The sequence below is a fragment of the Anomalospiza imberbis genome, chromosome 22 (genome assembly GCF_031753505.1).
Source record: "Anomalospiza imberbis isolate Cuckoo-Finch-1a 21T00152 chromosome 22, ASM3175350v1, whole genome shotgun sequence".
Lineage (NCBI taxonomy): Eukaryota > Metazoa > Chordata > Aves > Passeriformes > Viduidae > Anomalospiza > Anomalospiza imberbis.
The window spans coordinates 7487882-7515375 of NC_089702.1; the positions used below are offsets into that span (position 1 = coordinate 7487882).

General features: G+C 47.6%; 1 protein-coding gene across 1 annotated transcript in view; it reads right to left on the bottom strand.

The window, feature by feature from the left end:
- Positions 1-480: 480 nt before the first annotated feature.
- ANKRD52 (ankyrin repeat domain 52) overlaps positions 481-27494 on the bottom strand; it is a 53609-nt gene continuing 26595 nt past the window's right edge. The window contains exons 18-28 of the mRNA XM_068212744.1: positions 18335-18407; positions 17502-17589; positions 15925-16042; positions 14792-15011; positions 12572-12659; positions 11042-11125; positions 9324-9469; positions 5231-5313; positions 3098-3180; positions 2163-2254; positions 481-858 (exon numbers count right to left, since the gene is read on the bottom strand). Of these exons, the coding sequence (XP_068068845.1) occupies positions 593-858; positions 2163-2254; positions 3098-3180; positions 5231-5313; positions 9324-9469; positions 11042-11125; positions 12572-12659; positions 14792-15011; positions 15925-16042; positions 17502-17589; positions 18335-18407 (1341 nt within the window). The 3' untranslated portion in view covers positions 481-592. The remainder of the gene's footprint in view (positions 859-2162; positions 2255-3097; positions 3181-5230; positions 5314-9323; positions 9470-11041; positions 11126-12571; positions 12660-14791; positions 15012-15924; positions 16043-17501; positions 17590-18334; positions 18408-27494) is intronic.

Consider the following 27494-nt stretch of genomic DNA (forward strand, 5'->3'; position numbering starts at 1 on the left):
GCCCAAATCCTGCCAGTCCAAATCCTGCCCCTTCCATCCCGGGAATGTGCCAGCCCAAATCCTGCCCCTTCCACCTCCTGCCCAGCCAAGGGAAGGTTGGGAGGGCACGGGGGACGTGCCAGCCCAAATCCCAGCCCAAATCCTGCTCCTTCCAGCTCCTGCCAGCCAGGGAGGAATGGGAGGGCACGGGGGACGTGCCAGCCCAAATCCCAGCCCAAATCCTGCTCCTTCCAGCTGCTGCCCAAGGGAAGGTTGGGAGGGCACGGGGGACGTGCCAGCCCAAATCCCAGCCCAAATCCTGCCCCTTCCAGCTCCTGCCCAAGGGAAGGTTGGGAGGGCACGGGGAATGTGCCAGCCCAAATCCCAGCCCAAATCCTGCCCCTTCCAGCTCCTGCCAGCCAGGGAGGGCACGGGGAACGGGGCTGGCACCACCGGGACCACTCAAAACCCCGAACTCTTGGCCTCACCCCCACCCACCCCCACCCACCCCACGCTGGGCCCGCCCGGTCTTGTTCTCCTTTAAAGTGCCCTATATTTATAGAATTTCTAAATAAATAGAATAAGATATCGGGTCACCCGTGGCCGGGGGAGGTCACTCCGAGTAGCAGCCGTCCAGGCCGATGGCGCTGTGGCGCTCCTTGGAGTAGGGGCAGGAGGAGCCGTTCGGGAGGGCCCCGCAGGCCGGGAGGGCCCCGCAGGCCGCCGCCGCCTTGGCCGCGATGCCGCAGTTCGTGAGGAGGCTGAGGCTGAAGGAGCCGAGCGCGTCCTTGGGCGGGAAAGGCTTCATGGTGGAGAGGATCAGTGCCAGGCAGTCGGCCACGTCCTTGTTGGGGGCACAGGCCAGGGCTGGGGTGTGACCTGAGGGAGGCACGGAGGGGGTCAGGGGGGAGAGGGGGTGAGGGTGTGGGGTGGGCGGTGGGGCTGAGGGGTGAGGTGTGGGGATGAGGGATGGAGTGTGGGGTTCTGGGGGTGTGGGATGGGGTTGTGGGGCTGAGGGATGGGGTGTGGGGTTCTGGGGGTGTGGGGCTGAGGGATGGGGTGTGGGTTTCTGGGGGTGTGGGATGGGCTGTGGGGCTGAGGGGTGGGGTGTGGGGCAGAGGGATGGGGTGTGGGGCTGAGGGATGGGCTGTGGGTTTCTGGGGGTGTGGGATGGGGTTGTGGGGCTGAGGGATGGGCTGTGGGATGGGCGGTGGGGCAGAGGGATGGGGTGTGGAGCTGAGGGATGAGCGGTGGGGCTGAGGGATGGGGTGTGGGGCTGAGGGATGGGCTGTGGGGCTGAGGGATGGGGTGTGGGGCTGAGGGATGGGGTGTGGGGCTGAGGGATGGGGTGTGGGGCTGAGGGGTGGGGTGTGGGGCTGAGGGATGGGCTGTGGGGTTCTGGGGCTGTGGGGTGGGGTTGTGGGGCTGAGGGGTGAGGTGTGGGGCTGAGGGATGGGGTGTGGGGCTGAGGGATGGGGTGTGGGGCTGAGGGATGGGGTGTGGGGCGGAGGGGTGGGCTGTGGGGTTCTGGGGGTGTGGGATGGGGTTGTGGGGCAGAGGGATGGGGTGTGGAGCTGAGGGATGGGCTGTGGGGCTGAGGGATGGGCTGTGGGGCTGAGGGATGGGCAGTGGGGCTGAGGGATGGGGTGTGGGGTTCTGGGGCTGAGGGATGGGCTGTGGGGCTGAGGGATGGGCGGTGGGGCTGAGGGGTGGGGTGTGGGGCTGAGGGATGAGCGGTGGGGCTGAGGGATGGGGTGTGGGGCTGAGGGGTGGGGTGTGGGGCTGAGGGGTGGGGTGTGGGGCAGAGGGATGGGGTGTGGGGCTGAGGGATGGGCTGTGGGGCCGTGGGATGGGCGGTGGGGCAGAGGGATGGGGTGTGGGGCTGAGGGATGGGCTGTGGGGTTCTGGGGGTGTGGGATGGGCTGTGGGCGTGTGGGATTGAGGGATGGGGTGTGGAGTTGTGGGATGGGGTGTGGGGTTGTGGAATGGGGTGTGGGGGTGTGGGGCTGTGGGATGGGGTTGTGGGTCTGTGGGGCTGTGGGATGGGGTTGTGTGTCTGTGGGGCTGTGGGGTGGGGTTGTGGGGCTGTGGGAGGGTGTTCTGGGGGGCTGTGGCCGGGCGTGGGCTCTGGTTGCTCCCCAGGAACGCCGCAGTGCCACAGCAAGCCCGGGGCGCACGCGCACCTTCTTCATCCACAGCCAGCACGGTGGCCCCGCGGCTGAGCAGGGCCTGCACCACCGAGGCCAGCCCGTTCCGCGCCGCGATGTGCAGCGGCCTGGGGGGGGGGGGGAAACGGCGTCACAACCCCAAACCCCACCCCAAAATCCCACCCCCAAAATCCCCCCCAAAACCCCACACCAAAACCCCACCCTAAAATCCCACCCCAAAACTTCACCCCAAAATCCCACCCCAAAACCCCACCCCAAAACATGTTCCCAAATCTTTGAATGGGTTCAAGGGCGGGCTCGTGGCTCACCCATTCATACATTTCCCAGTTTCCCCCATTCCCAGTTCCCCCGTACCCCATTTTTCCCCCATTCCCAGTTTCCCCCTGTACCCAGTTTCCCCCATAGACCTTTTTTCCCCCCATTCCCAGTTTTTTCCCATTCCCATTTTCCCCCGTACCCCATTTTTACCCCCGTACCCCGTTTCCCCGTATTCCCCCATCCCATTTCCCCATACTCCATTTCCCCCATACCCCGTTTTTCCCCCATACCCTGTTTCACCATACCCTGTTTTTCCACCCATTTTTTGCCCCGTACCCCGTTTTTTCCCCCATACCCTGTTTCACCATACCCCGTTTTTCCACCCATACCCCATTTTTCGCCCCGTACCCCGTTTTTCCCCCCATACCCTGTTTCATCATACCCCATTTTTCCACCCGTACCCCGTTTCCCCCATACGCCATTTTTCCTCCATTCCCATTTCCCCCGTACCCCGTTTCCCCCCCGTACCCCGTTTCCCCCATTCCCATTTCCCCCGTACCCCGTTTCCTCCATTCCCATTTCCCCCGTACCCCGTTTCCCCCATTCCCATTTCCCCTGTACCCCATTTCCCCCATTCCCGTTTCCCCCGTACCCCGTTTTCCCCCCCGTACCCCGGCCGTGCGAGCACTCACATCTGCAGAGCACTGTTACTTGCATTGATAAGGCCAAGGTCTTGGGTTTCCCCCAGGATCAACAAGGCACACTTTTCATGGCCCTGGGGACAACGGGGGCGTTCAGGGCAGGGGCAGCGGGCAGGACATCCTCAATCTGTCCCCTTGCCACGGGTCACTCTGGCACCTGCTGGCCCGCCACCTCGGTGTGGACAAAGTGACCACAAGCCTCTGGTTGCCACCACGGGGTGGAAGAAGTGACCACAAGCCTCTGGTTGTCACCATGGGTTGGGAGTGGCCACCATGGGTTGGACAAAATGACCACAAGCCTCTGGTTGCCACCACGGGTTGGAAAAAGTGACCACAAGCCTCTGGTTGCCACCACGGGGTGGACAAAGTGACCACAAGCCTCTGGTTGCCACCATGGGTTGGGAGTGGCCACCATGGGTTGGACAAAATGACCACAAGCCTCTGGTTGCCACCATGGGTTAGACAAAGTGACCACAAGCCTCTGGTTGCCACCATGGAATAGTTTGGGGTTGGGAGTGACCACAAAAACCACCTCATTCCCACCCTTCTGCCATGGACAAAGTGACCACAAGCCTCTGGTTGTCACCATGGGTTGGGAGTGACCACCATGGGTTGGACAAAGTGACCACAAGCCTCTGGTTGTCACCATGGGTTAGACAAAGTGACCACAAGCCTCTGGTTGCCACCATGGGCTGGGAGTGACCACCACGGGCTGGACAAAGGGACCACAAGCCTCTGGTTGCCAGCATGGGTTGGTTGGGGTTGGGAGTGACCATAAAATCACCTCGTTCCCACCCCCTGCCATGGCAGGGCCACCTTCCCCTTGTCCAGGTTGCTCCAAACCCCGTCCAACCCGACCTTGGACACCTCCAGGGATGGGGAAACCTCTGGAAAATCCATTCCTCGCCCTCACAGGGAGGAATTTCTTCCCAAAATCCCACCGAACCCTGCCTTGTGTCACAGTGGAGCCATTCCTGCTTGTCCCACCACATCAAAGGCCCTCTCCAGCTTTCCTGGAGCCCCTCTGGGCACTGGAAGTTCTCCCTGGAGCCCTCCCTCCATCCTGGCTGCCCCACAAACCCACCCCAGTCCATCCCTGGGACATCTCCCACCATCCCAACCCCGTCCAACCCAACCAGGGGAACTTCCAGGTATGGAAGTGACCCTGGAAATTCAGAGAATGACCCAGTCTGGGAACTTCCAAGCATGGAAGTGACCCTGGAGGTTCAGAGTGACCCAACCTGGGGAACCTCCAGGCATGGAAATGACCCTGGAGATCCAGAACCCAACCAAGGCACCTCCAGGTATGGAAATAACCCTGGAGATTCAGAGAATGACCCAGTCTGGGGAACTTCCAAGCATGGAAGTGACCCTGGAAGTTCAGAGTGACCCAACCAAGGCAGCTCCAGGTATGGAAATAACCCTGGAAATTCAGAGAGTGACCCAGCCTGTGGAACTTCCAGGCATGGAAATTACCATGGAGATCCAGAACCCAACCAAGGCACCTCCAGGTATGGAAATAACCCTGGAGATTCAGAGAATGACCCAGTCTGGGGAACTTCCAAGCATGGAAGTGACCCTGGAAGTTCAGAGTGACCCAACCAAGGCAGCTCCAGGCATGGAAATGACCCTGGAGATTCAGAGTGACCCAGCCACGGGAACTTCCAGGCATGGAAATTACCCTGGAGATTCAGAGAATGACCCAGTCTGGGGAACTTCCAAGCATGGAAGTGACCCTGGAAGTTCAGAGTGACCCAACCAAGGCAGCTCCAGGCATGGAAATGACCCTGGAGATTCAGAGTGACCCAGCCACGGGAACTTCCAGGCATGGAAATTACCCTGGAGATTCAGAGAATGACCCAGTCTGGGGAACTTCCAAGCATGGAAGTGACCCTGGAAGTTCAGAGTGACCCAACCTGAGGAACCTCCAGGCATGGAAATGACCCTGGAGATTCAGAATGACCCAACCACGGGAACTTCTAGGCATGGAAATGACCCTGGAGATTCAGAGAGGAGCTCCCCAGGAAAAGCACAGAGGGCTCTGTGCCACCTGAGCTGCCCAAAACCGCCCAGGGGGACACCGAGGTGTCACAGAGGCGCCACCCACACCGGCCATGTCCCCACCTTGCTGCAGGCCAGGTGAAGAGCTGTGTTCTTGTTGACATCCAGCACAGTAATATTTGCTTTTGCTTGGAACAGCAGGAACTCTGCAAGGAGGAGGAGAAGAACGGGTGAGGAGGAGTGTTGCCTTGATTTTTAAAAGCGTTAAGTTTTCTTTTATAGTTCTCTTGAAAGTTTTAAAGTTCTCATAAAACTTCTTTAGCCTTCTGATAATGTTTACATATTTAAAAGTCAGAGTTCTCACACAATTTCATGTATGTGGTGGCGTGAATTATAACATCTGTATTGCCTCACCCTTCACATGAGACTGAAAATGGAATGAAAGGTTTTAAAACGCTTAACAAGGATAATAAATAATAAACACCTGAGTGTGAATGTGAACTATCCTAACACAGATAAATAATAAACACCTGAGTGTGAACGTGAAATAATGTAACATGGATAATAAATAACAAACACCAGAGTGTGAATGTGAACTATTGTGATAAGAAATGATAAAGACATGAGTGTGCACGTGAAATATCATAGATAATAAACAATAAACACCCAAGTGTGCATGTGAGCTATCATAGATAATAAATAATAAACACCTGAGTGTGCATGTGAAGTATCATAGATAATAAACAATAAAAACCCGAGTGTGCATGTGAAATATCATAGATAATAAACAATAAACACCTGAGTGTGAATATGAAATATCGTGGTGAGAAATAATAAACACTTGAGTGTGAATGTGAAATATCATAGATAATAAATAACAAACACCCGAGTGTGCAGGTGAAATACATTGTCATGGATAATCAATAACCAACACCCGAGTGTGAAATATTGTGATAATGAACAATAAACACCCGAGTGTGCGGGTGAGCTGTGTCGTTACGGATAATCAATAACCAACACCCGAGTGCGTGGGTGAGCTGTGTTGTCACGGATAATCAATAACCAACACCCGAGTGTGCGGGTGAGCTGTATCATCACGGATAATCAATAACCAACACCCGAGTGTGCGGGTGAGCTGTATCATCACGGATAATCAATAACCAACACCCGAGTGTGCAGGTGAAATACATTGTCACGGATAATCAATAACCAACACCCGAGTGTGAAATATTGTGATAACAAACAATAAACACCCGTGTGTGCGGGTGAGCTGTATCGTCACGGATAATCAATAACCAACACCCGAGTGTGCGGCTGAGCTGTGTTGTCACGGATAATCAATAACCAACACCCGAGTGTGAAATATTGTGATAATAAACAATAAACACTCGAGTGTGCGGGTGAGCTGTGTCGTTACGGATAATCAATAACCAACACCCGAGTGTGCGGGTGAGCTGTATCATCACGGATAATCAATAACCAACACCCGAGTTTCCGGGTGAGCTGTATCATCACGGATAATCAATAACCAACACCCGAGTTTCCGGGTGAGCTGTATCATCACGGATAATCAATAACCAACACCCGAGTTTCCGGGTGAGCTGTATCATCACGGATAATCAATAACCAACACCCGAGTGTGCGGGTGAGCTGTATCATCACGGATAATCAATAACCAACACCCGAGTGTGCGGCTGAGCTGTGTTGTCACGGATAATCAATAACCAACACCCGAGTGTGAAATATTGTGATAATAAACAATAAACACCCGAGTGTGCGGGTGAGCTGTGTCGTTACGGATAATCAATAACCAACACCCGAGTGTGCGGGTGAGCTGTGTCATCATGGATAATCAATAACCAACACCCGAGTGTGCGGCTGAGCTGTGTCGTTACGGATAATCAATAACCAACACCCGAGTGTGCGGGTGAGCTGTGTCATCATGGATAATCAATAACCAACACCCGAGTGTGCGGCTGAGCTGTGTCGTTACGGATAATCAATAACCAACACCCGAGTGTGCGGGTGAGCTGTATCATCACGGATAATCAATAACCAACACCCGAGTGTGCGGGTGAGCTGTATCATCACGGATAATCAATAACCAACACCCGAGTGTGCGGGTGAGCTGTATCCTCACGGATAATCAATAACCAACACCCGAGTTTCCGGGTGAGCTGTATCATCACGGATAATCAATAACCAACACCTGAGTTTCCGGGTGAAATACATTGTCATGGATAATCAATAACCAACACCCGAGTGTGAAATATTGTGATGATAAACAATAAACACCCGAGTGTGCGGGTGATCTGTATCATCATGGATAATCAATAACCAACACCCGAGTGTGCGGGTGAGCTGTATCATCATGGATAATCAATAACCAACACCCGAGTGTGCGGGTGAGCTGTATCATCATGGATAATCAATAACCAACACCCGAGCGTTCGGGTGAGCTGTATCATCATGGATAATCAATAATCAACACCCGAGTTTCCGGGTGAGCTGTATCGTCACGGATAATCAATAACCAACACCCGAGCGTTCGGGTGAGCTGTATCCTCACGGATAATCAATAACCAACACCCGAGTTTCCGGGTGAGCTGTGTCGTCACGGATAATCAATAACCAACACCCGAGTGTGCGGGTGATCTGTATCATCACGGATAATCAATAACCAACACCCGAGTTTCCGGGTGAGCTGTATCGTCACGGATAATCAATAACCAACACCCGAGTGTGCGGCTGAGCTGTGTCGTCACGGATAATCAATAACCAACACCCGAGTGTGCGGGTGAGCTGTATCATCACGGATAATCAATAACCAACACCCGAGTTTCCGGGTGAAATACATTGTCATGGATAATCAATAACCAACACCCGAGTGTGAAATATTGTGATAACAAACAATAAACACCCGTGTGTGCGGGTGAGCTGTATCGTCACAGATAATCAATAACCAACACCCGAGTGTGCGGGTGAGGTGTGTTGTCATGGATAATCAATAACCAACACCTGAGTGTGCGGGTGATCTGTATCATCATGGATAATCAATAACCAACACCTGAGTTTCCGGGTGAGTTGTATCATCAGGGATAATCAATAACCAACACCCGAGTTTCCGGGTGAGCTGTATCATCACGGATAATCAATAACCAACACCCGAGTGTGCGGGTGAGCTGTGTTGTCACGGATAATCAATAACCAACACCCGAGTGTGCGGGTGAGCTCTGTTGTTACGGATAATCAATAACCAACACCCGAGTTTCCGGGTGAGCTGTGTCATCACGGATAATCAATAACCAACACCCGAGTGTGCGGGTGAGCTGTGTTGTCACGGATAATCAATAACCAACACCCGAGTGTGCGGGTGAGCTGTATCATCATGGATAATCAATAACCAACACCCGAGTGTGCGGGTGAGCTCTGTTGTTACGGATAATCAATAACCAACACCTGAGTTTCCGGGTGAGCTGTATCATCACGGATAATCAATAACCAACACCCAAGCGTGCGGGTGAGCTGTGTCCTCACGGATAATCAATAACCAACACCCGAGTGTGCGGGTGAGCTCTGTCGTCACGGATAATCAATAACCAACACCCGAGTGTGCGGGTGAGCTGTGTCCTCACGGATAATCAATAACCAACACCCGAGTGTGCGGGTGAGCTCTGTCGTCACGGATAATCAATAACCAACACCCGAGTGTGCAGGTGAAATACATTGTCATGGATAATCAATAACCAACACCCGAGTGTGCGGGTGAGCTGTATCATCACGGATAATCAATAACCAACACCTGAGTGTGCGGGTGAGCTGTGTTGTCACGGATAATCAATAACCAACACCCGAGTGTGAAATATTGTGATAATAAACAATAAACACCCGAGTGTGCGGGTGAGCTGTGTCGTCACGGATAATCAATAACCAACACCCGAGTGTGCGGGTGATCTGTATCATCACGGATAATCAATAACCAACACCCGAGTTTCCGGGTGAGCTGTATCATCATGGATAATCAATAACCAACACCCGAGTTTCCGGGTGAGCTGTGTCGTCATGGATAATCAATAACCAACACCCGAGTTTCCGGGTGAAATACATTGTCATGGATAATCAATAACCAACACCCGAGCGTGCGGGTGACCGATGGTCCCGACCCCTCAGTCCCGCCCTGCCCAGAGCAGAAGGAGCCAAGCCCTTCCCCACGCACCCAGAGCCGCCGTGTGCCCGTTCTCCGAAGCCACCATCAGGGGGGTCCTGCCCAGCTTGTCGGCCGTGTCCACCTGGGCCTGGTGGCGCAGGAGCAGCTGTAAACCGCGGACGTTGTCTGCGAAGGCAGCGGCGTGAAGGGGGGTCCTGGGGGGCCAGAGGAAACACTCACGTCTTTATTTCACTCATTTTGGTTTCTTTATCCTGCTGGGGATTGGGGGTGGCCAAAGATTGAGTTTTTATATTTCCCAATATTCGTATTTGTTTCATTTTTTTTTTTCTAGGAACCTCCCAAGGCATCACCTACAGCCTCAGGGCCTGAAAATTACCGATAAAAATTTATAATTGTATTAAAAACTCATGCCTGGGTCTGGGCTCTTGTATTGCCCAAGGTGCATCCTTTGAGGCTTTTTTATTAATAAATCCCTACTTTAATCCTTTAAAACTGTCTAGTTCTGTTCTAGGAACCTCCCAAGGCATCACCTACAGCCTCAGGGCCTGAAAAGTACTAATAAATAATAAAGAAATACTATTTATAAGTAAATAAATTTATAACTGTATCAAAAACTCATGGCTGGGTGTCGATCTTGGGTGTAGCCCTGGCTGGACTCTTCTACTACCCGAGGTGCATCCTTTGAGGCTTTTTTATTAATAAATCCCTACTTTAATCCTTTAACTCCCTCTAGTTCTGTTCTAGGAACCTCCCAAGGCATCACCTACAGTATCAAGGCCTGAAAATTACCAATAAAAATTTATAATTGTATCAAAAACTCATGCCTGGGTCTGGGCTCTTGCATTGCCCAAGGTGCATCCTTTTAATAAATCCCTACTTTAATCCTTTAACTCCCTCTAGTTCTGTTCTAGGAACCTCCCAAGGCATCACCTACAGCATCAAGGCCTGAAAAGTATCAATAAATAATAAAGAAATACTATTTATAAATAAATAAATTTATAATTGTATCAAAAACTCGTGACTCATGACCATCTCGGGTGTAGCCCTGGCTGGACTCTTCTACTGCCCGAGGTGCATCCTTTGAGCCTTTTTTATTAATAAATCCCTACTTTAATCCTTTAAAATTGTCTAGTTCTGTTCTAGGAACCTCCCAAGGCATCACCTACAGCCTCAGGGCCTGAAAAGAAACAATAAATAATAAAGAAATACTATTTATAAATAAATCAATTTATAATTGTATCAAAAACTCATGACTGGGTGTCGATCTTGGGTGTAGCCCTGGCTGGACTCTTCTACTACCCGAGGTGCATCCTTTGAGGCTTTTTTATTAATAAATCCCTACTTTAATCCTTTAAAACTGTCTAGTTCTGTTCTAGGAACCTCCCAAGGCATCACCTAGAGTATCAAGGCCTGAAAATTACCAATAAAAATTTATAATTGTATCAAAAACTCATGCCTGGGTCTGGGCTCTTGCATTGCCCAAGGTCATCCTTTTAATAAATCCCTACTTTAATCCTTTAATTCCCTCTAGTTCTGTTCTAGGAACCTCCCAAGGCATGACCTACACCCTCAGGGCCTGAAAATTACCGATAAAAATTTATAATTGTATCAAAACCTCATGGCTGGGCGTCGATCTTGGGTGTTGCCCTGCCCGAGGTGCATCCTTTAAATAAATTCACAATTTAAACCTTCAGCTCTGCCTGGCTCTGCTCCAGGAGCCTCTCAAGGTGTCAGGGGTGACAAGGAGGGGACACGGCCACGCTCACCTTCCTTTGGCATCTCTGCTATTAACAATCTTGGCACCTAATGCTTCCACCAGCATTTCAGCAGTGCCGTCCTGGTTGTTAATTCTGTGGGAACGGGAGCAGAAGCGAAGTCAGGAAAGAGCTGGGCAGCTCTGGGATGAGAGCAGAACATCCCAGGGCTTCCAGGGCCTGCAGATATTTGGGGTGAAACTCCCCTTTCGGGGGCTCCAAGCGCTGGAGTTATCCACTGGGTAAAATATCCCCTTTTGCACAACCCACAGAGCCCGACTGAAATGATTTTCGGGGTAAAACTCCCCTTCCAGCACATCCCAGAGGAAGTGGATGTGGAATTGCTGGAGTTATTTTTTGGGGTAAAATTTCCCTTAGAGGGGCTCTAAAGCCTGGAATTGTTTTTGGGGTAAAACTCCCCTTTCAACCCATCCCAGAGGCTGCCACATCTGGAATTATTGGAATTGCTTTTGGAGTAAAACTCCCCTTTCAGCCCATCCCAGAGGCTGCCACATCTGGAATTATTGAATTATTTTTGGGGTAAAACTCCCCTTTCAGCCCATCCCAGAGACTCCAAGGCCTGGAATTATTGGAATTATTTTTGGGGTAAAACTCCCCTTTCAGCCCATCCCAGGGGCTCCCACATCTGGAATTATTTATGGAGTAAAACTTCCCTTACAGGGGCTCCAAGGCCTGAAATTATTGGAATTATTTTTGGGGTAAAATTCCCCTTTCAGCCCATCCCAGAGGCTCCAATGCCTGGAATTACTGGAATTATTTTTGGGGCAAAATTCCCCTTTCAGCCCATCCCAGGGGCTCCCACATCTGGAATTATTGAATTATTTTTGGGGTAAAACTCCCCTTTCAGCCCATCCCAGGGGCTCCCACATCTGGAATTATTGGAATTATTTTTGGGGTAAAACTCCCCTTTCAGCCCATCCCAGAGGCTGCCACATATGGAATTATTGGAATTATTTTTGGGGTAAAACTCCCCTTTCAGCCCATCCCAGAGTCTCCCACATCTGGAATTATTGAATTATTTTTGGGGTAAAACTCCCCTTTCAGCCCATCCCAGAGACTCCAAGGCCTGGAATTATTGGAATTATTTTTGGGGTAAAACTCCCCTTTCAGCCCATCCCAGAGGCTGTCACATCTGGAATTATTGGAATCATTTTTGGGGTAAAACTCCCATTTCAGCACATCCCAGAGGCTGCCACATCTGGAATTACTGGAATTATTTTTGGGGTAAAACTCCCCATTTCAGCCCATCCCAGGGGCTCCCACACCTGGAATTATTGGAATTATTTTTGGGGTAAAACTCCCCTTTCAGCCCATCCCAGAGGCTCCAAGGCCTGGAATTATTTATGGGGTAAAACTTCGCTTACAGGGGCTCCAAGGCCTGGAATTACTGGAATTATTTTTGGGGTAAAACTCCCCTTTCAGCCCATCCCAGAGGCTCCCACATCTGGAATTACTGGAATTATTTTTGGGGTAAAATTCCCCTTTCAGCCCATGCCAGGATGATTTTGGGGTGTCACTTACACTGCACAGTGCAATGGAGTAAAGGGGTTTCCTTCTAGGTACGCAAACGGGTTGTGTTCAAGTAACAATTCAAGACAATCTTCGTGCCCTGAGGAGACAGCAACAGCAGCTGGAGAAGTTTTTCCCAAAATCCCAAAATCCCAGAGGCTGGAGAAGCCCTCCCAGAGCGTCAGAGTGAAATATCATCTACATTATCAAATAATATAATATAATATACTATAATATAATAGAATAGAACATTATATTAATTATATTATATTATATTATATTATATTATATTATATTATATTATATTATATTATATTATATTATATTATATTATATTTATTATATTATATTATGCTATGTTATGTTATGTTATATAATGTTATATTATATCATATTAATTATATTATATAAATAATATAATATAATCAATATAATGTAATATAATGTAATACATTAATATTATATTAATAATATAATATATTATACTATATTATATTATATTATATTATATTATTTATATAATATAATGTAATATTACATTACATTATATTATAATTATATTATATTATATTATATTAATTATATTACATTGTATTATATTATAGAATAGTATATTATATTATATAACATTACATTTCAATGCATTACATTATATTATATTATAGTATAGTATATTATATTGTAGTATAATACATAACAGTATAGTATAGTATATTATATTACAGTATAAAATAGTGTAGTATATTCATATAATATATATAATAGAAAAGAAAACAATAGACATTATTACATGAATACACTAAAGAGAGCTTGTTAACCCTGGATAACACAGCCCACTTCCAGCAGAGCACACCCCTCACCCTGCCGCTCCGGAGGCAGACAGCATCAAAATATAATGTAATGTAATGTAATGTAACGTAATGATTATAACATAATATAATATAATATAATATAATATAATGCAATGTAATGATTATAACATAATATAATATAATGTAATGTAATGTAATGTAATATAATGTAACGTAATGATTATAACATAATATAATGTAATGTAATGTAATGTAATGTAATATAATGTAACGTAATGATTATAACATAATATAATGTAATGTAATGTAATGTAATGTAATATAATGTAACGTAATGATTATAACATAATATAACATAATATAATATAATGCAATGTAATGTAATGTAATGATTATAACATAACATATCATAAAATAATATAATGTGATATGATAATGTAGATGATATTACATAACAATAGATACATTATATTATGTTATGTTATGTTATGTTATGTTTGTTATGTTATGTTATATTATGTTATGTTATGTTATATTATGCTATATTATGTAATATTATGCTATGTTACATTGTATTACATTGTATTACATTGTATTACATTATATTACGCTATACAACAATAGACATTATTACATGAATACACTAAAGAGAGCTTGTTAACCCTGGATAACACAGCCCGCTTCCAGCAGAGCACACCCCTCACCCTGCCGCTCCGGAGGCAGACAGCATCAAAATATAATGTAATGTAATGTAATGTAACGTAATGATTATAACATAATATAATATAATATAATATAATGCAATGTAATGATTATAACATAATATAATATAATGTAATGTAATGTAATGTAATATAATGTAACGTAATGATTATAACATAATATAATGTAATGTAATGTAATGTAATGTAATATAATGTAACGTAATGATTATAACATAATATAATGTAATGTAATGTAATGTAATGTAATATAATGTAATGTAATGATTATAACATAATATAACATAATATAATATAATGCAATGTAATGTAATGTAATGATTATAACATATCATAAAATAATATAATGTGATATGATAATGTAGATGATATTACATAACAATAGATACATTATATTATGTTATGTTATGTTATGTTATGTTATGTTTGTTATGTTATGTTATATTATGTTATGTTATGTTATATTATGCTATATTATGTAATATTATGCTATGTTACATTGTATTACATTGTATTACATTGTATTACATTGTATTACGCTATATAACAATAGACATTATTACATGAATACACTAAAGAGAGCTTGTTAACCCTGGATAACACAGCCCGCTTCCAGCAGAGCACACCCCTCACCCTGCCGCCCCGGAGGCAGACAGCCGCGCTCCCCGAGCCGGGCTGGCCGGTTTCCCCGCACTCACCGCTGTAGGAAGCCCAGTGCATGGGCGAGTAGCCGCTGTAGTCCACCACGGCGTCCAGCGGGTCGGTGGAGAGCGCCGCCCGCAGCAGCGTCCGCAGCACCTCCAGGTGCCCGCAGGCCGAGGCGAAGTGGATCGGGGTCCGGCCCTTGAAGTCCCGGCACAGGACGAAGGCATCGTGGTCCAGCAGGGCAGCCAGGCAGTCCTCGCAGCCCGTCACGGCCTGCGGGCACAGCCACACCGCTCTGACGCTCCCGCGCGGCTTTCGGCTTTCGGCTAGCGCAGGTGCTCAGCTGGCTGCCCCACCAGCCACGTTTATATATATATATATATATATATATATATATATATATATATATATGCTTTTAAAAAATATTTTTGTATATTATCTAGGTTCTGTGCTGGCTGAGCTGGCTGCCTTAGGATTTAGGTTTATATATATACATATATATATATAATATACATAACATATATATATATAGTATATATATATATATATATATAAAAACAAAGAATATTTTATATATAGTATTTTATAATATTATATAAATTATTTATATAATATTACATATAATATTTATATATTATATATATAATAATATATAATATTTTATACTATATAATATTACATATAATATTTATATATATATATAATTTTTAAAATTATAACCCCTCGGTTCACCAGTGACCATCCTGGCTCAGAACGTGACCTAGCCCAGCCGAGCAGGGTCCAGGACCCCCACTCACCCCTCGGTTCACCAGTGACCATCCTGGCTCAGAACGTGACCCAGCCCAGCCGAGCGGGGTCCAGGACCCCCACTCACCCCTCGGTTCACCAGTGACCATCCTGGCTCAGAACGTGACCCAGCCCAGCCGAGCGGGGTCCAGGACCCCCCACTCACCCCTCGGTTCACCAGTGACCATCCTGGCTCAGAACGTGACCCAGCCCAGCCGAGCGGGGTCCAGGACCCCCCACTCACCCCTCGGTTCACCAGTGACCATCCTGGGTCAGAAGAGGACCCAGCCCAGCCGAGCGGGGTCCTGGACCCCCCACTCACCCCTCGGTTCACCAGTGACCATCCTGGCTCAGAACGTGACCCAGCCCAGACGAGCGGGGTCCAGGACCCCCCACTCACCCCTCGGTGCAGGGCGGTCCGGCCCCTCTTGTCGGCGGCGTCGGCCGTGGATCCCTTCTCCAGCAGGAGATGGACGCAGTCCACGTGGCCGTTCATGATGGCCAGCATCAGCGGGGTCCTGGGGAGGGACAAGGGCAGGTGGGACGGGCACGGCGGGGATGGAGAGCTCACGGAACCCACAGAGAGCCCGCAGGGGCTGGCATGGCGGGGGTGGGTTTGGGGAGAGCCTGGAAGGTTCCCATGGGTACAGCAGAGGTAATTCCAGATGGCTGGAATTCCAGATCTGCTTCTAGGACAGCTGGGAAAGAGGGACACAGGAATGGGGGTGAGGGACAATCAGGAATGGGGGTGAGGGACAATTGGGAATGGGGGTGAGGGACACAGGAATGGTGGTGAGGGATAACCAGGAATGGTGGTGAGGGACACAGGAATGGGGGTGAGGGACAATCAGGAATGGGGGTGAGGGACAATTGGGAATGGGGGTGAGGGACAATTGGGAATGGGGGTGAGGGAAAATCGGGAATGGTGGTGAGGGACAATCAGGAATGGTGGTGAGGGACACAGGAATGGTGGTGAGGGACACAGGAATGGGGGTGAGGGACAATCAGGAATGGTGGTGAGGGATAACCGGAAATGGTGGTGAGGGAAAATTGGGAATGGTGGTGAGGGATAACCGGAAATGGTGGTGAGGGAAAATTGGGAATGGTGGTGAGGGATAACCGGAAATGGTGGTGAGGGAAAATTGGGAATGGTGGTGAGGGACAATCAGGAATGGTGGTGAGGGATAAGCAGGAATGGTGGTGAGGGACAATCAGGAATGGTGGTGAGGGAAAATTGGGAATGGTGGTGAGGGACAATCAGGAATGGTGGTGAGGGACAATTGGGAATGGTGGTGAGGGATAACCGGAAATGGTGGTGAGGGAAAATTGGGAATGGTGGTGAGGGACAATCAGGAATGGTGGTGAGGGATAAGCAGGAATGGTGGTGAGGGACAATCAGGAATGGTGGTGAGGGAAAATTGGGAATGGTGGTGAGGGACAATTGGGAATGGTGGTGAGGGACAATTGGGAATGGTGGTGAGGGACAATTGGGAATGGTCGTGAGGGATAATCAGGGATGATGGTGAGGGATAATCAGGGATGGTGGTGAGGGACAATTGGGAATGGTGGTGAGGGACAATTGGGAATGGTGGTGAGGGACAATTGGGAATGGTGGTGACACTTCTGGGATAAGATATTTAAGCAGGAAAAAAATGAAGGTTCTTGTGCAGAGGACGGGGATGAACTGAGCACAGTCCCCGTTCCCATGTCCCTGCACCCTGGGGAAGGAGCAGAAGAGCTGGGAAGGGTCAGGAGAAGCTCCTTTGGAGGTGTTTTCCCGCTCGTTATCCAACCATGATTTTAGCACTGATAAACCCAATTAACTCAGCCAATATCCCAAATTCCAGCCTGTTCTGCCTGTGCTGGAGTTTGGTGAGGGACCTCTCCTGGTCCTGATCTCAAGCTGGGACCTTCCAGGAGATTGCCCTCCCTCGCCCAGGTGCCAGGGTGGCTTTGGTGGCCCCCAGGGACACTCACTGGCCGTGGATGTCCATGACGTCGGTGATGTCCGCGCGCTCCCCGCTGTCGATCAGGAGGTGCAGGGAATCCGTGTTCCCGTTGGCAGCTGGGCACAGGAACGGGGAAAGGGGAGGAGGAAAAAATGGAAGGAGGAAAAGTGGGAGGAGGAAAAGAGGGATGAGGAAAAGAGGGATGAGGAAAAATGGGATGAGGAAAATGGGAGGAGGAAAAGAGGGATGAGGAAAAATGGGATGAGGAAAATGGGAGGAGGAAAAGAGGGATGAGGAAAATGGGATGAGGAAAAATGGGAGGAGGAAAAATGGGATGAAGAAAAATGGGAGGAGGAAAAGAGGAAGGAGGAAAAGAGATGAGATAAAGAGAAACAACATAAAGAAGGATGAGGAAAAGGGATGAGGAAAAAAGGGATAAAGAAAAATGGGAGGAGGAAAAATGGGAGGAGGAAAAAAGGGATAAAGAAAAATGGGAGGAGGAAAAGAGGGAGGAGGAAAAGAGAAACAACGTAAAGAAGGATGAGGAAAAGGGATGAGCAAAAGAGATGAGGAAAACAAGGATGAGGAAAAGAGAGGAAGAAAGGGGATGAGGAAAAAGGGATGAGAAAAAGAGAAATGAGAAAAATGTGGACGAGAATAGCGGGACGAGGAAAACAGGGATGAAGAAAAGAGGGATAAGGCAGAGAGGAACAAAGAAAAGAGAGATGAGCAAAAGGGCGATGAGGAAGAGGGACAAGAAAAAAGGCATGACAAGCCAGAAAACCCCAACCCCTCTGGAAGAGACTCATCCCCCGGGGGTTTTGGGTTCTGCAAGGCCCTGTCCCCATCCCCGTGTGCCACCTGCAGCGTGGAGAGGCGTCCACTTCCTCTTCCTCTCCTTGACCAGGGCGGAGGCGCCGTGGCTGGTGAGCACCTGTGTGGTGTAACATTTTAATTAAATGGGGTGCTCCGTCTCACCGCTCAAAACAATACAATTTATTACAAGCCTGTGATCCTCAACCCTTGAAATTGTAGTTTTTTCCAAGCCTGTGATCCTCACCCCTTGAAATTGTACAGTTTATTCCGAGCCTGTGATCCTCAACCCTCAAAATTGTACAGTTTTTTCCAAGCCTGTGATCCTCACCTCTCAAAATTGTACAGTTTTGTCCAAGCTTGTGATCCTCACCCCTTGAAATTGTACAGTTTAATCCAAGCCTGTGATCCTCAACCCTCAAAATTGTGCAGATTATTCCAAGTCTGTGATCCTCACCCCTCAAAATTGTAGTTTTTCCCAAGCCTGTGATCTTCACCCCTCGAAATTGTACAGTTTAATCGAAGCCTGTGATCCTCAGCCCTCAAAATTGTACAGTTTTGTCCAAGCTTGTGATCCTCAGCCCTTGATATTGCACAGTTTAATCCAAGCCTGTGATCCTCACCCCTCAAAATTGTACAGTTTTTCCCAAGCCTGTGATCGTCAACCCTCAAAATTGTGCAGTTTTTTCCAAGTCTGTGATCCTCACCCCTTGAAATTGTACAAATTATTCCAAGCCTGTGATCCTCACCCCTCAAAACTGTAGTTTATTCTGAGCCTGTGATCCTCAACCCTCAAAATTGTAGTTTATTCCGAGCCTGTGATCCTCACCCCTCGAAATTGTACAGTTTAATCCAAGCCTGTGATCCTCACCCCTCAAAATTGTAGTTTATTCCAAGCCTGTGATCCTCACCCCTCAAAATTGTAGTTTATTCCGAGCCTGTGATCCTCACCCCTCAAAATTGTACAGTTTAATCCAAGCCTGTGATCCTCACCCCTCAAAATTGTAGTTTATTACGAGCCTGTGATCCTCACCCCTCAAAATTGTAGTTTATTCCGAGCCTGTGATCCTCAACCCTTGAAATTGTACAGTTTATTCCGAGCCTGTGATCCTCACCCCTCAAAATTGTAGTTTTTTCCAAGCCTGTGATCCTCAACCCTTGAAATTGTACAAATTATTCCAAGTCTGTGATCCTCACCCCTCAAAACTGTAGTTTTTTCCAAGTCTGTGATCCTCACCCCTCAAAACTGTAGTTTTTTCCAAGCCTGTGATCCTCAACCCTCAAAATTGTGCAGCTTATTCCAAGCCTATGATCCTCACCCCTCAAAATTGTACAGTTTAATCCAAGCCTGAGATCCTCACCCCTTGAAACTGAACAATTTTTTCCAAGCCTGTGATCCTCAACCCTCAAAACTGTAGTTTTTTCCAAGCCTGTGATCCTCACCCCTTGAAATTGTACAGTTTAATCCAAGCCTGTGATCCTCACCCCTTGAAACTGAACAATTTTTTCCATGCTTGTGATCCTCAACCCTCAAAAATTGTGCAGATTATTCCAAGCCTGTGATCCTCACCCCTTGAAATTGTAGTTTTTTCCAAGCCTGTGATCCTCACCCCTCGAAATCCGGGGAGACATCTGCTGATAATGGGCTATTGAATGTCACTGCATGACTGATGAGAACCGTAACATCCCACTGGGAGGTGCTCTGCCCAGAGGGAGGAGCCCAGCATTCCTACCTGGATATAATCTGGGTTTCTGGAACACCAGCACGGCTTTTCCTGCGCTGGATTTCCCAGAGGAACAGCTGCCTCTTCCACTGCAGGAAGACTCCACCCTTTCCTACAGGATCACTGCTCCAACAGAACCACACCTGACACTCCAGGAGGGCTGCAGCCACAATTCCAACTGGACTGCTACCAACACCCTGACCCACAGGGTGTCAGGTTGTATTCTGGCTCTGTCAGTGTTGTTTTGGTTACTGCATTGTTTATTTTATCTCTTTATTTTCTTCCCTAATAAAGAACTGTTATCCCTGCTCCCATATTTTTGCCTGAGAGCCCCCCTTAATTTCAAATTTGTAACAATTCAGAGGGAAGGCATTTACATTTTTCCATTTCAGGGGAGGCTCCTGCCTTCCTTAGCAGACACCTGTTGCCTTGATTTTTAAAAGTGTTAAGTTTTCTTTTGTAGTTCTTTTGAAAGTTTTAAAGTTCTCATAAAACTTCTCCAGCCTTCTGATCTGTTTACATATTTATACTGGAGTTCCCACGCACTGTTCATGTAAATAATAATAGTTTTACATTCGTCTTTGTGAGAAGAAAAAAATTAATAAACTGTTAGTTTAACCAGTTTCCCCTCTTTTCCTGGGTGATTTTCCCCTTTTTTTTCTCTGTAATATTCCTCCTTTTCCTAGATTATTTTCCCCCTTTTCCTGGATGATTTCCCCTCTTTTCCTGTGTGATTTCCCCCCTTTTTTCTCTGTAATATTCCCCCTTTTCCAGGGTGATTCCCCCTCATTTCCTGGATGATTCACCCTCATTTCCTGCATGTTTTTCCTTCATTTCCTGGATAATTTCCCCACTTTTCATGTGTAATTTTCCCCTCATTTCCTGGATGATTTCCCCTCATTTCCTGGATGATTTCCCCCCTTTTCCTGGATAATTTCCCCCTTTTTCCTGATTGATTTCCCCCCCTTTTCCTGGATAATTTCCCCCTTTTTCCTGATTGATTTCCCCCCCTTTTCCTGCACAATTTTCCCCTCTTTTCCTGGATGATTTCCCCCCGTTTCCTGGATAATTTCCCCTCATTTCCTGGATGATTTCACCCTTTTTCCTGAATGATTTCCCCCCTTTTCCTGCACAATTTCCCCCCCTTTTCCGGGATAATTTCCCCTCATTTCCTGGATGATTTTCCCCCTTTTCCTGCATGATTTCCCCCCCTTTTCCTGGTTGATTTCCTCTCATTTCCTGGATGATTTCCCCCCTTTTCCTGCACAATTTTCCCCCCCTTTTCCTGGATAATTTCCCCTCATTTCCTGAATGATTTCCCCCCTTTTTCCTGGATGATTTCCCCCTTTTTCCTGAATGATTTCCCCCCTTTTTCCTGGATGATTTCCCCTCATTTCCTGGATGATTTCCCCCCTTTTCCTGCACAATTTCCCCCCCTTTTCCTGCACAATTTCCCCCCCTTTTCCTGGATGATTTCCCCCCCCCCCCCCCGCCTTTTCCTGGATAATTTCCCTTCATTTCCTGAATGATTTCCCTCCCTTTTCCTGGATGATTTCCCCCTTTTTCCTGAATGATTTCCCCCCCCTTTTCCTGGATGATTTACCCTCATTTCCTGGATGATTTCCCCCCTTTTCCTGCACAATTTCCCCCCCCCCCCTTTCCCTGGATAATTTCCCTTCATTTCCTGGATGATTTCCCCCCCTTTTCCTGCACAATTCCCCCCCTTTTCCTGAATGATTTCCCCCCCTTTTCCTGCACGATTTCCCCCCCTTTTCCTGGATGATTTCCCCTCATTTCCTGGATGATTTCCCCCCTTTTCCTGGATGATTTCCCCCCCTTTTCCTGGAAAATTTCCCTTCATTTCCTGGATGATTTTCCCCTTTTTCCTGAATGATTTCCCCCCTTTTCCTGCACAATTTCCCCCCTTTTCCTGGATGATTTACCCTCATTTCCTGGATGATTTCCTCCCCTTTTCCTGCACAATTTTCCCCCCTTTTCCTGGATAATTTCCCCTCATTTCCTGGATGATTTCCCCCCTTTTCCTGCATGATTTCCCCCCTTTTCCTGCACGATTTCCTCTCATTTCCTGGATGATTTCCCCCTTTTCCTGCACAATTTTCCCCCCTTTTCCTGGATAATTTCCCCTCATTTCCTGGATGATTTCCCCCCCTTTTCCTGCACGATTTCCTCTCATTTCCTGGATGATTTCCCCCTTTTCCTGCACAATTTTCCCCCCTTTTCCTGGATAATTTCCCCTCATTTCCTGGATGATTTCCCCCTTTTCCTGCACAATTTTCCCCCCTTTTCCTGCACAATTTCCCCCCCCTTTTCCTGGATGATTTCCCCCCTTTTCCTGGATAATTTCCCTTCATTTCCTGGATGATTTCCCCCCTTTTGGTGGTAGATTTCCCCCCTTTTTCCTGCACGATTTCCCCCCCTTTTCCTGGATGATTTACCCTCATTTCCTGGATGATTTCCCCTCATTTCCTGGATGATTTCCCCCTTTTTCCTGAATGATTTCCCCCCTTTTCCTGCATGATTTCCTCCCCCTTTTCCTGCATGATTTACCCTCATTTCCTGGATGATTTCCCCCCTTTTCCTGCACAATTTCCCCCCCTTTTCCTGGATAATTTCCCCTCATTTCCTGAATGATTTCCCCCCCTTTTCCTGGATGATTTCCCCCTTTTTCCTGAATGATTTCCCCCCCCTTTTCCTGGATGATTTCCCCTCATTTCCTGGATGATTTCCCCCCTTTTCCTGCACAATTTCCCCCCCTTTTCCTGGATTATTTCCCTTCATTTCCTGGATGATTTCCCCCTTTTTCCTGAATGACTTCCCCCCTTTTTCCTGCACAATTTCCCCCCCCTTTTCCTGGATGATTTCCCCCTTTTTCCTGAATGACTTCCCCCCTTTTCCTGCACAATTTTCCCCGCTTTTCCTGGATGATTTCCCCCCTTTTCCTGCACAATTTCCCCCCCCCCTTTTCCTGGATAATTTCCCTTCATTTCCTGGATGATTTCCCCCTTTTTCCTGAATGATTTCCCCCCTTTTCCTGCATGATTTCCCCCCCTTTTCCTGGATGATTTCCCCTCTTTTCCTGTGTGATTTCCCCCTTTTTTCTCTGTAATATTCCCCCTTTTCCAGGGTGATTCCCCCTCATTTCCTGGATGATTCACCCTCATTTCCTGCATGTTTTTCCTTCATTTCCTGGATAATTTCCCCACTTTTCATGTGTAATTTTCCCCTCATTTCCTGGATGATTTCCCCTCATTTCCTGGATGATTTCCCCCCCTTTTCCTGGATAATTTCCCCCTTTTTCCTGATTGATTTCCCCCCCTTTTCCTGGATAATTTCCCCCTTTTTCCTGATTGATTTCCCCCCCTTTTCCTGCACAATTTTCCCCTCTTTTCCTGGATGATTTCCCCCCGTTTCCTGGATAATTTCCCCCTCATTTCCTGGATGATTTCACCCTTTTTCCTGAATGATTTCCCCCCTTTTCCTGCACAATTTCCCCCCCTTTTCCGGGATAATTTCCCCTCATTTCCTGGATGATTTTCCCCCTTTTCCTGCATGATTTCCCCCCCTTTTCCTGGTTGATTTCCTCTCATTTCCTGGATGATTTCCCCCCTTTTCCTGCACAATTTTCCCCCCTTTTCCTGGATAATTTCCCCTCATTTCCTGAATGATTTCCCCCCTTTTTCCTGGATGATTTCCCCCTTTTTCCTGAATGATTTCCCCCCTTTTTCCTGGATGATTTCCCCTCATTTCCTGGATGATTTCCCCCCTTTTCCTGCACAATTTCCCCCCCCTTTTCCTGGATGATTTCCCCCTTTTCCTGCACAATTCCCCCCCCCCCCCCCCCGCCTTTTCCTGGATAATTTCCCTTCATTTCCTGAATGATTTCCCTCCCTTTTCCTGGATGATTTCCCCCTTTTTTCCTGAATGATTTCCCCCCCTTTTCCTGGATGATTTACCCTCATTTCCTGGATGATTTCCCCCCTTTTCCTGCACAATTTCCCCCCCCCCCCTTTCCCTGGATAATTTCCCTTCATTTCCTGGATGATTTCCCCCCCTTTTCCTGCACAATTTCCCCCCCCTTTTCCTGAATGATTTCCCCCCTTTTCCTGCACGATTTCCCCCCCTTTTCCTGGATGATTTCCCCTCATTTCCTGGATGATTTCCCCCCTTTTCCTGGATGATTTCCCCCCCTTTTCCTGGAAAATTTCCCTTCATTTCCTGGATGATTTTCCCCTTTTTCCTGAATGATTTCCCCCCTTTTCCTGCACAATTTCCCCCCCTTTTCCTGGATGATTTACCCTCATTTCCTGGATGATTTCCTCCCTTTTCCTGCACAATTTTCCCCCCTTTTCTGGATAATTTCCCCTCATTTCCTGGATGATTTCCCCCCTTTTCCTGCATGATTTCCCCCCTTTTCCTGCACGATTTCCTCTCATTTCCTGGATGATTTCCCCCTTTTCCTGCACAATTTTCCCCCCTTTTCCTGGATAATTTCCCCTCATTTCCTGGATGATTTCCCCCCCTTTTCCTGCACGATTTCCTCTCATTTCCTGGATGATTTCCCCCCTTTTCCTGCACAATTTTCCCCCTTTTCCTGGATAATTTCCCCTCATTTCCTGGATGATTTCCCCCTTTTCCTGCACAATTTTCCCCCCTTTTCCTGCACAATTTCCCCCCCCTTTTCCTGGATGATTTCCCCCCTTTTCCTGGATAATTTCCCTTCATTTCCTGGATGATTTCCCCCCTTTTGGTGGTAGATTTCCCCCCTTTTTCCTGCACGATTTCCCCCCCTTTTCCTGGATGATTTACCCTCATTTCCTGGATGATTTCCCCTCATTTCCTGGATGATTTCCCCCTTTTTCCTGAATGATTTCCCCCCTTTTCCTGCATGATTTCCCCCCTTTTCCTGCATGATTTACCCTCATTTCCTGGATGATTTCCCCCTTTTCCTGCACAATTTCCCCCCCTTTTCCTGGATAATTTCCCCTCATTTCCTGAATGATTTCCCCCCTTTTCCTGGATGATTTCCCCCTTTTTCCTGAATGATTTCCCCCCCCTTTTCCTGGATGATTTCCCCTCATTTCCTGGATGATTTCCCCCCTTTTCCTGCACAATTTCCCCCCCTTTTCCTGGATTATTTCCCTTCATTTCCTGGATGATTTCCCCCCTTTTTCCTGAATGACTTCCCCCCTTTTCCTGCACAATTTCCCCCCCTTTTCCTGGATGATTTCCCCCTTTTTCCTGAATGACTTCCCCCCTTTTCCTGCACAATTTTCCCCGCTTTTCCTGGATGATTTCCCCCCTTTTCCTGCACAATTTCCCCCCCCCCTTTTCCTGGATAATTTCCCTTCATTTCCTGGATGATTTCCCCCTTTTTCCTGAATGATTTCCCCCCTTTTCCTGCATGATTTCCCCCCCTTTTCCTGGATGATTTCCCCTCTTTTCCTGTGTGATTTCCCCCTTTTTTCTCTGTAATATTCCCCCTTTTCCAGGGTGATTCCCCCTCATTTCCTGGATGATTCACCCTCATTTCCTGCATGTTTTTCCTTCATTTCCTGGATAATTTCCCCCACTTTTCATGTGTAATTTTCCCCTCATTTCCTGGATGATTTCCCCTCATTTCCTGGATGATTTCCCCCCTTTTCCTGGATAATTTCCCCCTTTTTCCTGATTGATTTCCCCCCCTTTTCCTGGATAATTTCCCCCTTTTTCCTGATTGATTTCCCCCCCTTTTCCTGCACAATTTTCCCCTCTTTTCCTGGATGATTTCCCCCCGTTTCCTGGATAATTTCCCCTCATTTCCTGGATGATTTCACCCTTTTTCCTGAATGATTTCCCCCCTTTTCCTGCACAATTTCCCCCCCTTTTCCGGGATAATTTCCCCTCATTTCCTGGATGATTTTCCCCCTTTTCCTGCATGATTTCCCCCCCCTTTTCCTGGTTGATTTCCTCTCATTTCCTGGATGATTTCCCCTCATTTCCTGGATGATTTCCCCCCTTTTCCTGCACAATTTCCCCCCCTTTTCCTGGAAAATTTCCCTTCATTTCCTGGATGATTTCCCCCTTTTTCCTGAATGATTTCCTCCCTTTTCCTGCACAATTTCCCCCCCTTTTCCTGGATGATTTCCCCCCTTTTCCTGCACAATTTCCCCCCCCCCCCGCCTTTTCCTGGATAATTTCCCTTCATTTCCTGAATGATTTTCCCTCCCTTTTCCTGGATGATTTCCCCCTTTTTCCTGAATGATTTCCCCCCCTTTTCCTGGATGATTTACCCTCATTTCCTGGATGATTTCCCCCCCTTTTCCTGCACAATTTCCCCCCCCCCCCTTTCCCTGGATAATTTCCCTTCATTTCCTGGATGATTTCCCCCCCCTTTTCCTGCACAATTTCCCCCCCTTTTCCTGAATGATTTCCCCCCCTTTTCCTGCACGATTTCCCCCCCTTTTCCTGGATGATTTCCCCCCTTTTCCTGGATGATTTCCCCCCCTTTTCCTGGAAAATTTCCCTTCATTTCCTGGATGATTTTCCCCCTTTTTCCTGAATGATTTCCCCCCTTTTCCTGCACAATTTCCCCCCCTTTTCCTGGATGATTTACCCTCATTTCCTGGATGATTTCCTCCCTTTTCCTGCATGATTTCCCCCCCTTTTCCTGGTTGATTTCCTCTCATTTCCTGGATGATTTCCCCCCTTTTCCTGCACAATTTCCCCCCCTTTTCCTGGATAATTTCCCCTCATTTCCTGAATGATTTCCCCCCTTTTCCTGGATGATTTCCCCCCTTTTTCCTGAATGATTTCCCCCCCCTTTTCCTGGATGATTTCCCCTCATTTCCTGGATGATTTCCCCCCTTTTCCTGCACAATTTCCCCCCCTTTTCCTGGATTATTTCCCTTCATTTCCTGGATGATTTCCCCCTTTTTCCTGAATGACTTCCCCCCCTTTTCCTGCACAATTTCCCCCCCTTTTCCTGGATGATTTTCCCCCTTTTTCCTGAATGACTTCCCCCCTTTTCCTGCACAATTTTCCCCCCTTTTCCTGGATGATTTCCCCCCTTTTCCTGCACAATTTTCCCCCCCCTTTTCCTGGATAATTTCCCTTCATTTCCTGTATGATTTCCCCCTTTTTCCTGAATGATTTCCCCCCTTTTCCTGCATGATTTCCCCCCCTTTTCCTGGATGATTTACCCTCATTTCCTGGAGGATTTCCCCCCTTTTCCTGCACGATTTCCCCCCCCTTTTCCTGCACGATTTCCCCCCCTTTTCCTGGATGATTTCCCCCCTTTTCGTGGATGATTTCCCCCCTTTTCCTGCACAATTTCCCCCCCTTTTCCTGGATGATTTACCCTCATTTCCTGAATGATTTCCCCCCTTTTCCTGCATGATTTCCCCCCCTTTTCCTGGATGATTTCCCCTCATTTCTTGGATGATTTCCCCCCTTTTCCTGCACGATTTCCCCCCCTTTTCCTGGAT